The sequence below is a fragment of the Neomonachus schauinslandi genome, chromosome 7, assembly GCF_002201575.2.
Source record: "Neomonachus schauinslandi chromosome 7, ASM220157v2, whole genome shotgun sequence".
Lineage (NCBI taxonomy): Eukaryota > Metazoa > Chordata > Mammalia > Carnivora > Phocidae > Neomonachus > Neomonachus schauinslandi.
In genome coordinates this window covers 31,729,266-31,742,814 of record NC_058409.1, presented here as the reverse complement: position 1 = coordinate 31,742,814, position 13,549 = coordinate 31,729,266, and the positions used below count along the sequence as shown (strand labels likewise).

The following is a 13,549-nucleotide window of genomic DNA, read 5'->3' as shown; positions in this document are numbered from 1 at the left end:
ATGTTGTACTCGGCCTGGCTCTCTCTGTCCAGCGCTCCTTCAGTTACCAAGGTGTAGAAATTCTCGACTGATGGTCTTAGAAGAAAGGGGAGATTGTCATCTATAGAACAAATAACCTGTTGATTTTGTCCAGAATCTGCATCTGACACACTGAAAACTGCTACTATGACCTCTGGCAGGTTTTCGGGGATGGGACTGACGAGGGAGGACATGGTCAGTTGAGGAGCGTTGTCATTTACGTCCAGAACCTTGATGACTAAAGAGCATTTTCCTGATAGTCCCCCGCCATCTGTAGCCTCAATATCCACGTGGTATGATTGAAATTCCTCAAAATCCAAAGTCTTTCTTAGTCGAATTTCTCCTGTAATTGCGTTTATTTCGAAGGGTTGATTAATGTCATCTCCCTGAAATAGGGCATAAGATACCTCCCCAAAGGATCCTGCATCTAAATCTGTCGCTGAGACGGTGATAATCAGGGAGCCCAGGGAATTGTTTTCAGGGATTTGTGCCTCATAGAGTTCCTGAGCAAATTCGGGAGCATTGTCATTGATGTCCAAGACCAGGATCTGAATCTCCGTGGTCCCAGACCTGGGCGGAGACCCACCATCCAGCGCTGTGAGGGTAAGCCTTAGCTCGCGCTGCTCCTCGCGGTCCAAGGCTTTGTCCAGCACCAGCTCCGGGAACTTCCTGCCATCGCTGCGATTGCGAGTGAGAACGTGAAAATGAGGATTGGAGCTGATTATATAGCTCTGAAGACTGTTGTTACCAGCGTCTAAATCCTGTGCCATTTTCAAAGGAAATAGCTTTCCTGGTGTAGTAATTTCTGATATTTTTAGTAGCATTTCTCTGGCTGGGAACTCTGGGGCGTGGTCATTTATATCTCTGACTCGTAAAGCAGCCTGAAAAAACTGCAAGGGATTTTCCAGTAACACTTGAAAAGGTAGCACGCATGGCTCAGTGGAGCCGCACAGCTCTTCCCGGTCCAGTTTCTCATTTAGCAGTAAATCATAGGTCTTTGGGTCAAGCTGCAAATACTGTCTGTTCCCCTTGAAAACAACCTGGGCACCACGCGCAGCCAGTTCTCCTCTCCTGAGTCCCAGGTCCTTTGTCAAATTGGCCACAAACGTGCCAGTTTCTGACTCCTCCAGTACAGAATATTGAATCGATTCTGAACCGGCTTCCCACAAAAGCACCCATATAATGAGAATTGCCACTTGCCTTTTCTTGCGATGTACTTTTGTTCTCGCCATCTCCATTATGTCTGATCCCAGAGGAAAAAATCTTTTTCCAGTCCCCATCATCACGTCCACCACCGACCCTCCGAAATGTCTTTACTGTTGAATTTCGAATTCGTCTTATAACTTGTCTGGTGACGAGTGCCTTCCTGAATACTACTATCTTAGCTCCAGCTGTAAGTGTGTTCTGTATTTTGGGGGGCTTCTGAATAAAATGGAGTCCACCGAATCTGCAGAGCTCTTATTCACTCTCTTAGCCTGCACTGCCACCACGCGTTCAAATTAATAACTTCAGGAGGTGCATACAGGCAATACCATTTCCAAAATCTGAGCCTTATAAAGACTTTCAGGTGGAGTTAGTGTTTTTCAAATTGTAGTGTGTGAACCATATGCATAAATAATTTCTTGGGAGTCTGAGTTGTTTTTTTCAAGGTTGACTCCTGGGTTTCCCTCCAGACCTTGAATGAAATTCTCTGGTGGTGCTAAGGGCTGAAAATCTGCACTTCAGTCCCTCTCTTTAAGTGATTCTCGTGCATACTAATGTTTAGGAATCACACCCTCAGGTAATGTAAACTTCCTATAATCAATTTTTGTTCTTTGGCAGTGAAATTTATCTCTGATGAGTAGTGTGATTTGTGAATCCAAAAAGTACACTATTTAATCATCCCAACAAACAAGTCAATAAAGTATACAAAATGTAAAAGTTGGTTAGCAACACCAATTATAAAATAAACAATTATTTCTCTAAGTTATATGGCTCATAAAATGGCATGAAAAACAAGACTTAACTTATTTTGTGGTTACACCTGCACAGTAAGGAGAACAATTAAGCTATTAGGAGGAAAATTGAGGCCAACACATACTTATGATAGAAGTATCTGATTAATTAAATTATTTAAAAGGGTAACTAGTGGGGCACCTTAGTGGTGCAGTCAGCTAAGCGTCAGACTCTTGGTTTCAGCTCATGTCATGATTTCAGAGTTGTGAAATAGAGCCCCCAGATGGCTCTGAGCTCCTGAGCTCCCTGCGAGTCAGCTTAAGACTCTTTCCCTCTCCCACTGCCCCTCCCTGCTGCACTCTTTCTCTCAAATAAATAAATAAATCTTTAAAAGAGGAACAAGCAACAATCAGTCTGTCATAAGTAGGCATTTTAGGATTTTACTTCATTTTGTATGGGTTGAGTTGGTCATGATTTTATTAGTTTTGTTCATTTTATTATAACTTTTAAATCAAATTTCCCTCCTATATTAATTAATTAATGAAGGCCCAAATATATTACCATGTTGTAAGGACATAATGCAATGCAGAATACAAACATTCAAGAATCACCTCTATCATCCTCTCACAACAAGGATGACGCTAGTTGCTATTATAAATAGACACCAAGTAAGATAGTGAATTACATTTGAGTGGATTCCATAGAATTCAATGATGGTTCATCATGGCTATATCCATTTCTATCTCACCATTTTCTGCTCAGATAAATAGGAAAATATGTCCTTAAATATCCTCAAAATATATGAAATGGGTCAGTGCACATACAAGAACACAAAATGTGCCAAACATAATCTCATCTCAGATTGATTTCGTATTTCTTGAGAGGTGAAATCAATTGAGTTCAACCGAAGTTCACTTCAGGTAAGAGCCAAAGTGATGGAAGATAAAAATGAGGATATTTTTCAAGATGTTTCAACTCTAGGTAAAATAAGTAAAGCTAAATAAAGTCTAAACTCTGAACAGATGAAATAATTTTGTAGTTAAAAAACATCTCTACCTACCCAGAAGGATAAAAAATAAAATCACTGTGACCAGCCTCCATGGTTCACTTGATAAATGTTACTGAGAATAGACTTCCTTGAGAGTATGAATAACAAGATAAACTGATGAAGTAAAACCAACAATCATAAACATATTAGATGGGTTTAGTTTCTTCTTTGAAACAAAGTTATTTCCAACTCAATCCTTCCTTCGATGGGCATTCTGATTCCAGCTTGATGGCATCCTTGCCATTTGTGTGGTCCTTTGAGCTCTCTCTTTGCCTGCAGTGCCACGAGACATCTTCACATATAGCTTACTGAATTATTTTTCACTTTAAAGCAAATTTTACTAGCAGTACAGTATCTGTGATACTCAATTGAGACACTGAAATGTCTTTGAGAATGTTGCTTGTTATGACAGAGAGGAAGAAGATAGTATCTTAATGTATCATCCAAGGCTATCAGTTGGTATGTGAAGACACTGCCTTTTTATGGAAATTGATTATTTTAGATTCTTTCAGGAGAGTGCTTCTCTGTTTTATTCTCTTTCGCTTTCCTTTGCTAGAGTAGAACTGAATTGAATTTATAAACTTGTCTCACAAGTAATAACTCACTAACATTTGTGGAAAAAGTTCAACACATACGAAGCAAACAGCATAACTTCCATTTACACGTCATCCAGCTTCACAACATCTTGTCTCATTTCATCTATAACTTCCCCTCCACTTCCCACTCAATGTTTTTGTACAGGTCTTTTCTTAAGGTAATGTTTACACAAATTGAAATGCATCAGTCTTAACTATATAAATGGATCCATCCATGTAACCCACACCTCTTTCAAGATACAGAATATTTCCATCATTCATTGGGAATCTTCTTAATCATATTTTCCAGCTTAATTTTAATAATTAGGTGGCAAAAACTTGGTCTCCTCTGGACACAACATGGAAAGGTAAACAATGTAAAAAACCACCAAGCCCTATGTCATTATGCTCATGTACGCTTATGTGAAGTGACAGATCATTAAGATTAATTTTACTGATTATTACCAGTGAGCTGAAATAATACTTTGATGAACTATTGTGAAGTATATTAAACTTAATTTTATTTAGTAAGCTTATAATTATTGCATAGCTGATCAAGCTGGTTTCCATTTTTATGCTACAAATGTTTGTTTTCCTTTCATTCCATTATAAATTTTAAAAATTCTTCAAGTTCTAAATGTGAGAATCCATCAAAATCCTAGAGGAGAACCTCTTTGGCCTTGGCTGCAACAACTTCTTGCTAGACATGTCTCCTAAGGTAAGGGACACAAGAGCAAAAAATGAACTATTGGGACTTCAAGATAAAAAGCTTTTGCACAGGGGCGCCTGGGTGGCTCAGTCATTAAGCGTTCGCCTTTGGCTCGGGTCATGATCCCGAGGTCCTGGGATTGAGCCCCGCATCAGGCTCCCTGCTCGGCGGGAGGCCTGCTTCTCCCTCTCCCACTCCCCCCCCCCGCCCCGCTTGTGTTCCCTCTCTCGCTGTGTCTCTCTCTGTCAAATAAATAAATAAAATCTTAAAAAAAAAAAAAAAGCTTTTGCACAACAAAAGAAACAGTCAACAAAACCAAAAGACAACCGACAGAATGGGAGAGGATATTTGCAAAATCTTTTCAGATAAAGGGTTAGTATCCAAGATCTATAAGGAATTTATCAAACTCCACACACCAAAAATAAATAATCCAGTCAAGAAATGGGCAGAAGACATGAACAGACATTTCTTTAAAGAAGACATACAAATGTCCACCAGACATGTGAAAAAATGCTCAACATCCCTCAGCATCAGGGAAATACAGATCAAAACCACAATGAGATACATCAGATCAGTCAGAATGGCTAAAATTAACAAGTCAGGAAACAACAGATGTTGGTGAGGATGTGAAGAAAGGGGAACACTCTTACACTGTTGGTGGGAATGAAAGCTGGTACAGCCACTCTGGAAAATGGTATGGAGGTTCCTCAAAAAGTTGAAAACAGAGCTACCCTGCAACCCAGCAATTGCACTACTAGATATTTATCCAAAGGATACAAACATAGTGATCAGAAGGGGCAACTGCACTCCAATGTTTATAGCAGCAATGTCCACAATAGCCAAACTATGGAAAGAGCCCAGATGTCCAACAGATAGATGAATGGATAAAGAAGATGTAGGATATATATACAATGGAATATTACTCAGCCATCAAAAAATGGAAATCTTACCATTTGCAATGACATGAATGGAACTAGAGGGTATTATGCTAAGTGAAATAAGTCAAATCAGAGAAAGTAAATTTTCATAGGATTTCAATCATATGTGGAATTTAAGAAATAAAACAGAGGATCATAAGGGAAGGGAGGGAAAAATAATATAAGATGAAATCAGAGAGGGAGATAAACCATACAAGACTTAAGTATAGGAAACAAACCGAGGGTTGCAGTTAGGGAGGAGGGTGGGGGGATGGGGTAACTGGGTGATGGGCATTAAGGAGGGCACATGATGTAATGAGCACTGGGTGTTATATGCAACTGATGAGTCACTGAACTCTACCTCTGAAACTAATAATACACTATATGTTAATTAATTGAATTTAAATAAAATTTTAAAAAACAAAAAAATTAAAAAAAAATAAAAATTCTTCAAGTTTACTAAAAATGAAAGACAAAGATTAACCTTCAAGGTTAGGCTTCCAAATCTTCTTTAATTTTGTTATGAATCTCTTTAAAAAATCTTATTTAATTTAGCTATATCCAAGGAAAAACAATACTTCAGGGCAAAGATGGAAATATATAAGCAATCACTTAAAGAACCCTCTGAATGGATGGGAGAAATGATGCAGAAAAGTTTGAAAATATAAAGGATTTGAGGGGCTCCTGGGTGGCTCAGGCAGTTAAGCTTCCAACTCTTGATTTCATCTCAGCTCATGATCTCAGGGGTGTGAGATCATGGAGCCCCATGGCTCTGCACTGGGCATGCAGCCTGCTTAAGATTCTCTCTCTCTCACAGACAGTAGTTTCAGTTCTGATGGTATAAGCAAAACAAATAAAACATGTTTATAAAAGTTGTATCTTGAAACACTGGTGTTCAACAGCTAGCAGCTTATGTGGTTCACCCCATGCATTGTTAGTGTTTCAAATTTTATGGTTATCTCCAGCAGTTATTTCTGTAGTAGTTGCGTTTATCTTTTGTCTAACCCTAACTGAATTATCTTTTTCTCATGGAGGCGTTTATATTCAAAGTGGTGATTCCTTCCCTTAGATGCATAGGGAGAGTCACAAATTTGATGGAGATGACAGTTTAGTAATTTATGTACTGTTGGAATTTGTGCTAGCAGCTTGAGCACTTGTTCTGTGTGCCTATGAACTTAATGCTGCTTGTCATATCCCACTTTGACTTCATGGAGAATGAATCCCATCTATTCAGCAAAGGCTACTAATACTAAGTGAATGGTATTTTCTGTGTGGAAACTGAATTTTGTTTTATTAGCCTTTAGCTAAGGAATTTTTCCACTAGGTGCTCAGCTACTAAAGAAAAACAAAAAACAAGACACAAAACTATTCTCAAACATTCATTATTGGACAGCTGGAGTTTTTGCTGGTTTTGTAACCTACTAAAATGGATAGGCTGTTGAACATTTCACATTCAAAAGTTTTTTGTAGGGTGGTGGGGAAGGGGGGGGGTATCTTCAATGTTTATTTTAAAATAAAAGAAGTTCTTGGCTTTAAAAAAAAAAAAAAGATTCTCTCTCCCTCTGCCCCTCCCCCGCTAAAAGAAAACAACAAAGAACCAGCTTTTTACTTCACTGATTTTCTCTATTATTTTTATTTTGGATTTCATTGGTTTCTTCTATTATTTTTATTATTTCCTTCCTCCTGCTTCTCCTGCTTGCTTTGGGTTTATTTTCTGTTCTTTTCCTAGATTCTTGAGGTGGGAGATTAGAAAATTGATTTGAGACTTTTCCTCTTTTTTAATGTATGCTTGTAATGTTATAGATATCCCTCTCTGCACTGCGTTAGCTGTGTCTCACAAATTTTAATTTGTTGTCTTTTCATTTTCAATTCAGCTTGATATATTTTTTTATATCCCTTGAGATTTTGTCTTTGATCCAGGGATTAATGAGAAGTGTGTTGTTTAGTTTTCAAGTGTTTGAAGTGTTGTTTTTATGTTATTGATTTTTTAGTTTGATTCCATTGTGATTGGAGAACCCACATTGTATGATTTCAGTCCTTTTAAATTGGTTGAAGTTTGTGTTATGGCCTTGTTTATGTAGTTTATCTTGTATATTTTCTGAAAGCATTTGGAAAAAATGCTTATTCTACTGTTTTTGGCTAGGAATTTCATAAATATGGATTAGATTCTGTTGGTTGATGGTGTTGTTTAGTTCTGAGTTCTTGCTGATTTTCTGTCTAGTTGTTCTATCACTTGTTAAGAGAGGGTGTTGAAGTATCCAACTTTGATTGTAGACCTATTTTTCCTTTCACTTCTGTCAGTTTTTGCTTTACATAATTTGCAACTTTGTTACTTGGTGTATACATACTAAATATGTATAGAATACATAGGAATGCTTTGTCTTCTTTTGTTGTTATATAATGTCCTGAAGAATCTGTCACTTTCTTCCGCACTTTCTGGTCATTTTCTTCCCTCTGATGTCTACTTTATCTGAAATTAGTATGGTCGCTCCTGATGTATTTTTATTAACATTTGCATAATATATTTCCCATCTTTTTAATTCAATCTGCCTATATCATTATATTTGAAGTGAAGTGTCTTGTAGACAGCATACAGTTGGACATTTTTTAACCCATTCTATCAATCTCTTTGCTTTAATTGGTGTGTTTAGACCATTTACATGTAATGTAATAACTGATATTAGAGCATAAGCCTAACATTTTTTTGTTTTCTATTTGTTCCCTGGAGGGTTTTTTTGTTTCTCTGTTTTCTTTTTCCTGCCTTCCTGTGGGTTATTAGAACATTTTTTAGAATTCCAATTTGATTTATCTGTAGTGTTTTTTAGTGTATCACATTGTATAGCTTTTATAATGGTTGCTCCATACATAACTTATTACAGTTTACTGGTATTGTCATTTTACCAGTTCAAGAGCAGGGTGGAAAACTTACCTCCCTTTATATCCCTTTACATCCCCATTTATAATTGTCTTAAAAATTTCCTCTCTATATACTTAGAATTATATCAGACATAATCAGATATAATTTGGAATTCAACCATCAAACATAATTTATGAAACTCAAGAGAAGGAAAGTCTATAACATTTACCCATATTTTTGTTTACTGTGTTTTTCTTCTTTACTGATGTCCCAAGATTCCTTTTTTTTTTTTTTTTTTTTTTTAGGTAGCCTCCACGTCCAACATGGAGCTCGAACTTACAACCCTGAGATCAAGAGTCGCATGCTCAGGGTCCCAAGATTCCTTTCTTTTTAATTGATTCCTTTCCGTTTGGAGAACTTTCATCAGCCATTCTTTTAGAGTAGGTGTACTGGCAACAAATTCTCTTCCTGAAGGATATTTTCACTGGATATAGGATTCTGGGTTAACATTTCTTTTCTCTCAGCACTTGAAAACTATGTGTCCTTCTTCTAACCTCTATGGTTTTTGATGAGAAGTCTACTGTCATTCAAATTGTTATTGCTCTATGAATAATGTGTCATTTTCACTGCTTTCAAGATTTTTTCCTTGCCTTTAGTTTTCAGAAATTTGACTATGATGTCTTTTGATGTGGATTAACAAATATGATGTCATGAGGCTTTTCCCCTATGTTTTCAGCATGTTGCTCCTCTGTTGTGAAGTTGCCAGGATCTCTCTGCTTCCTGTAGCAACAAATATCAACACTTCTCCTAAGGGAAGAAATAGAAATACTCAAAATAAAGTGAGGGACTTACTTTAAAAAAGGATGGAGAAGAAAAACCAAAGATGTAAAATGCAAGAGAAATATAAGAAACATAGAGGAATAACTGAGAGTGTTCAATATCTGACAAACACAAGTCTCAGAGAAAAAAACAAGATAAAATTAGGAATACTGTTATTAAGGAAATAATAGTAGAGATGAAATAATCCCAGATATGAAAAAGCATGAAGTGTTAAAATATATGACATTAAATAACATATATAATATATAACATATCAATGAAGTGTAAGAAAACTAAATGCATTTTCAGACATGCAGAGACAAGAGTTCATTTTTCGTATACCCTCTCAGGAATCCACTTGAGGATATACTGTAGCAAAGAGAGGGAATTTTTTTAAAAAGGAGATAAGTAATCTATCAATGGACTTAACTAGGAGAGGTATGAAGACAAGATGATAGTTTTGTTCACATTTAGAGATCATTTAGTCCAGAAAGAAGCAGAAAGATAGAGGGCTTCGGGCAAGAAATATGGGAACCTGAATTATTGATTTAAAGATATTTGAAGATATGGTAAAGCCAACTGATGGAGTCTAAAATGGTGAATCTATTTGATCTTGATTCTAGGAACACTCTATTTTCAATGGCACAGGGAACACAAGAATAGATCAAAGGAGCAGAAAACACAGTCCTTACCACTAAGTAATATGGCTCTGCAATGAACAACATATTTTATTGTAGTTAAAAATATAACAAAATTTACCATCATAACAATTTTTCGGTGTACAGTTCAGCAATGTTAAGTATATTCACATTGTTGTGAAACCGATCTTCAGAACATTTTCATTTTGCAAATCTGAAACTCTATACCCATTAAACAAAACTCCCCTCTCCTCCTCCCCCCATCCCTGGTAATCACCATTCTACTTTCTGTTTGTATGAATTTAACAACTTTAGATACATGATTTAAGTGGAATCATACAGTATTTGCCTTTTTGTGACTATCTTATTTTACTTAGAATAATGCCCTCAAAGTTCATCCATGCTGTAGCATGTGATAGGCTTGCCTTCTTTTTTTAAGGCTGAATAATATTCCCATTCTTTACACACACACCACATTTTGTTTATTCATTCATCCATATGTGGGTATTCGGGTTGCTTCCATCTCTTGCCAGTTGTGAATACTGCTGCTATGAATATGGGTGCACAAATATCTCTTTGAGACCTTGCTTTCAATTCCTTTGGATATACACCCAGGAATGAGACTGCTGGATCATATAGAAGTTCTCTTTTAAATTTTTTGAGGAGCCTCCATACTGTTTTTATAGCAGTTGCATGATTTTACAATCTCACCAACATGCACAAAGGTACCAGTTTCTCTACATCCTTACAAACACTTGCTATTTTCTGGTTTTTGATAGCAGTCATCCCCATGTGTGTGTGAGGTAATACCTCATTGTGGTTTGGATCTCCATTTCTCTGATGATTAGTGATGTTGAGCATTTTTTCATATTTTTGTTGGTCATCTGCACATCATCTTCGGAGAAATGTCCATTCAATTACTTTGTTCATTTTTTAATGAGGTTACTTGATATTTTGTGGTTTCTGTTGGGTTGTAGGAGTTCTTAAATACTACGGACATTAACCCCTTATCAGATAAAAGATTTGCAGATATTTTCTCCCATTCAATAGATTGCCTTTTCACTGTTGACTGTGTTCTTTGATGCATAAAAATTTTTAAGTTTGATGTAGTGTCATTTGTCTATTTTTGCCTTCATTGCTTTTGGTGTCATGCCCAAGAAGTCATTGCCAAATTCAATGTCATGAAGCTTTTCTCCTGTGCTTTCTTCTAGGGATTTTATAGTGCAATGAATATTTTGAGAAAGAGAAAATCAGCCTCTTATAAATAGGAACTGGCCTAGCACTCACAAATGGGCCATGATCTTCTCCTGTTGAATATAAACAACTTCACAGAACATCATTAAAGATCATTGTGATAAGATGGAAAAAACCACAATAAGATGACATCATGATCATGCTTGAGCAGAGACAAAAACAAGAACATGGTAAACCGCCCCCCCCCCCAAAAAAATGACCAAGTCCTCTGTCCTAGCTTATTATGAGTGAATGCAGGTTTTTAAAAAACCAGTTACAGAGCCCAGTTACAGGGGCGCCTGGGTGGCTGTCATTAAGCATCTGCCTTAGGCTCAGGTCATGGTCCCAGGGTCCTGGGATTGAGCCCTGCATTGGGCTCCCTGCCCTCATCCACTCCCCTTGCTTGTGTTCCCTCTCTCTCTGTGTCTCTGTCAAATAAATAAATAAAATCTTTAAGACAAAACAAAAAAATAATAATAAAAAATAAAAAACCAGTTACAGCTTTAACCTCACTTTGTTCTTCTCATCTCCTAAATAAAATTCAGTAAGAGCCCTATAATAGAATTACTGCCATTCACTGAAAGCATCTAATCCAGGGCTACTTCCTTGAACTCTATGCAAAATCACTGAACACAAGCCCAAAACCTATAGCTCCTTTTTAAGGCGCTATTACTAAGGTAACCCATGCTTTCCCAGGATGTGCAGTCTCCCTCATTACAACAAGTCAATAAACCCAACTTTGTTCTGATGCAGTGTGTTCCTGGTGATCTTTGGCTGCAGGGCATTCATAATTTATGTGTCATTAATGGTGAATTTTTAATATTGATTTTCAGAAAACAGATCTACAGACAAAAGGGGGAATTCTTAGCTATGGTTGTAGAGTAAAAAATGTCATCAACCTTGACAAAAGTAAAAGTTAATTTGATAGAGGTCTGAAAGTGTAAGGGAGAAAGAGGTAAGAGGAAAAAAATAAGAACTGTATTCTATTCTGTCATACAAGTAAATGCAAAGGAACTGTTGTTAGTGGAACAATAAATGTTGCTAGTGGAATAATAAATAAAAGATTTCAGTTTGTGCAGGGAAGTACTGGAAAACAGTGACACAGCCATATGTGAAGGATGAATGAGAGAAGTTTTAAGTGTGCTAGGTACTAAACAACAGCAGGAAATTGAGGAAATTGTTTTAAGTTTACGAAAAAGTTACAAACACATTCTTTAGTAATAAAGAAATGAATATAAAAAGAACTAGAAATAAAAGGTTTAAAAGTACTTTCCAATGGGATAAAATGAAAAACAAATACCAAGTTTTGGCAAAAATGTGGAGGAACATCCAGACTGTACTGACAGCAGTGTAAATTGGTACAACCAGTTTGGAAAACTATTTGGAAGTATCTACTACACTTGATCTTAGCAGCAATTTCACTCCTAGGTATACACCAACAGAAAGGCATATAAATGTTTGCCAAAGGACATGTATGAGAATGTTCAAAGCAGTATTATTCAAATAGTCAAACCTTGCACCAACCCAAATAGGATGGGCAATAAATTGGGAAAGCTTCACACAATGGAATACTATACAGCAATGGTAATAAAAACTAAAATTAAAAGCAATATCATGGACAAATTTCAGAAACATAATGTTCAGTGAAAGAAGCCAGACACAAAATAGTTCATACTCTACTATTCCATTGATATAAATTCAAAACAGGCAAAAACTAAAACATAGTATTGGCAGTCAGGATATTTGTTATACTTGGGCTGGTAGTGACTTTAAGGGGTAATTTGTGTGGCACCTGAAATGCTAGCAATGTTTCATTTCTTCATCAAGATACTGGTACCAAGTATGTTCACTTTCTTAAAACACATTGAGCCGATGTCAGGATTTGTTCCCTTTTCTGTATGTATAGTTCAATTAAAAATGTTTGTTTAACAAAATGTTTGCCAGTGTAGATCAGAGCTAGGAAAGAAGAGTAGATGATTGTTGCTTTTTTTAAAAAAAAAATTTTACTTATTTGAGAGAGAGTGCAGGGGGGTGGGAAGGGGCAGAGGAAGAGAGAGAGAGAGAATTTCAGGCTGACTCTGAGTTGAGCCAGAGCCCCACACAGGCAGATCCTGACCCTGAAATCAAGACCTGAGCCAAAACCAAGAGCCCAGGCTTAACCATTGGAGCTACCCAGGTGCCCAGATTATTGTTGCTTTTTGTCAGGTTTTCTCACACATTACATTTGTTATCATGTGCATGTATTCCTTTGAAAACAAAATTATGTAAAAACATTTTTATTTTTGCTATTTAGCATCAAAAACACTTGGAGTGTGATGAAAAATGAATAGAATACAGAGAAAAACAATATTTGATTTCATTAAAATAGCTCACCCTGACAAATACCATCAGGAGCAAACATCTCAGAAAAATCAAGAGCATGCTTAGATTTGGGGTGGCACTGTGTAAATAGATGCCATGACATAGAATTCAGTTTTTCAAAACTGGACAAGATAAAGTTCAAAGGATAAATTTACTACATAAGGGAAATCATACCTGAAGGTGGGGTTTTTCTCCATGACGTTCTCAAACTTGGTATTTGGGGAAATTAGAGATAAACGGCAAAACACACGGCATTATGATCAGATCCCTAATTGAATCCAAAGCTATTCCGGAAGGTGGCCTTTCCCTCTATTTCTTCGACAGCGCCATGGGGCAGAAATTTGGGGATAATAGGCTTCAAGAACTTGAACTCATTTGACCCGGGGCCTTCTGTCAGACACACCTCGTACTGGTAGCTGTGCGACAGGGTCCCCGCGCC

General features: G+C 36.8%; 1 protein-coding gene across 1 annotated transcript in view; it reads right to left on the bottom strand.

Moving 5' to 3' along the window:
- Window positions 1–2: 2 nt before the first annotated feature.
- LOC110591231 (protocadherin beta-5-like) overlaps window positions 3–13,549 on the bottom strand; it is a gene marked incomplete at its 3' end in the record, with an annotated part of 15,179 nt that continues 1,632 nt past the window's right edge. The window contains exon 2 of the mRNA XM_021702108.1: window positions 3–660. Within this exon, the coding sequence (XP_021557783.1) occupies window positions 3–660 (658 nt within the window). The remainder of the gene's footprint in view (window positions 661–13,549) is intronic.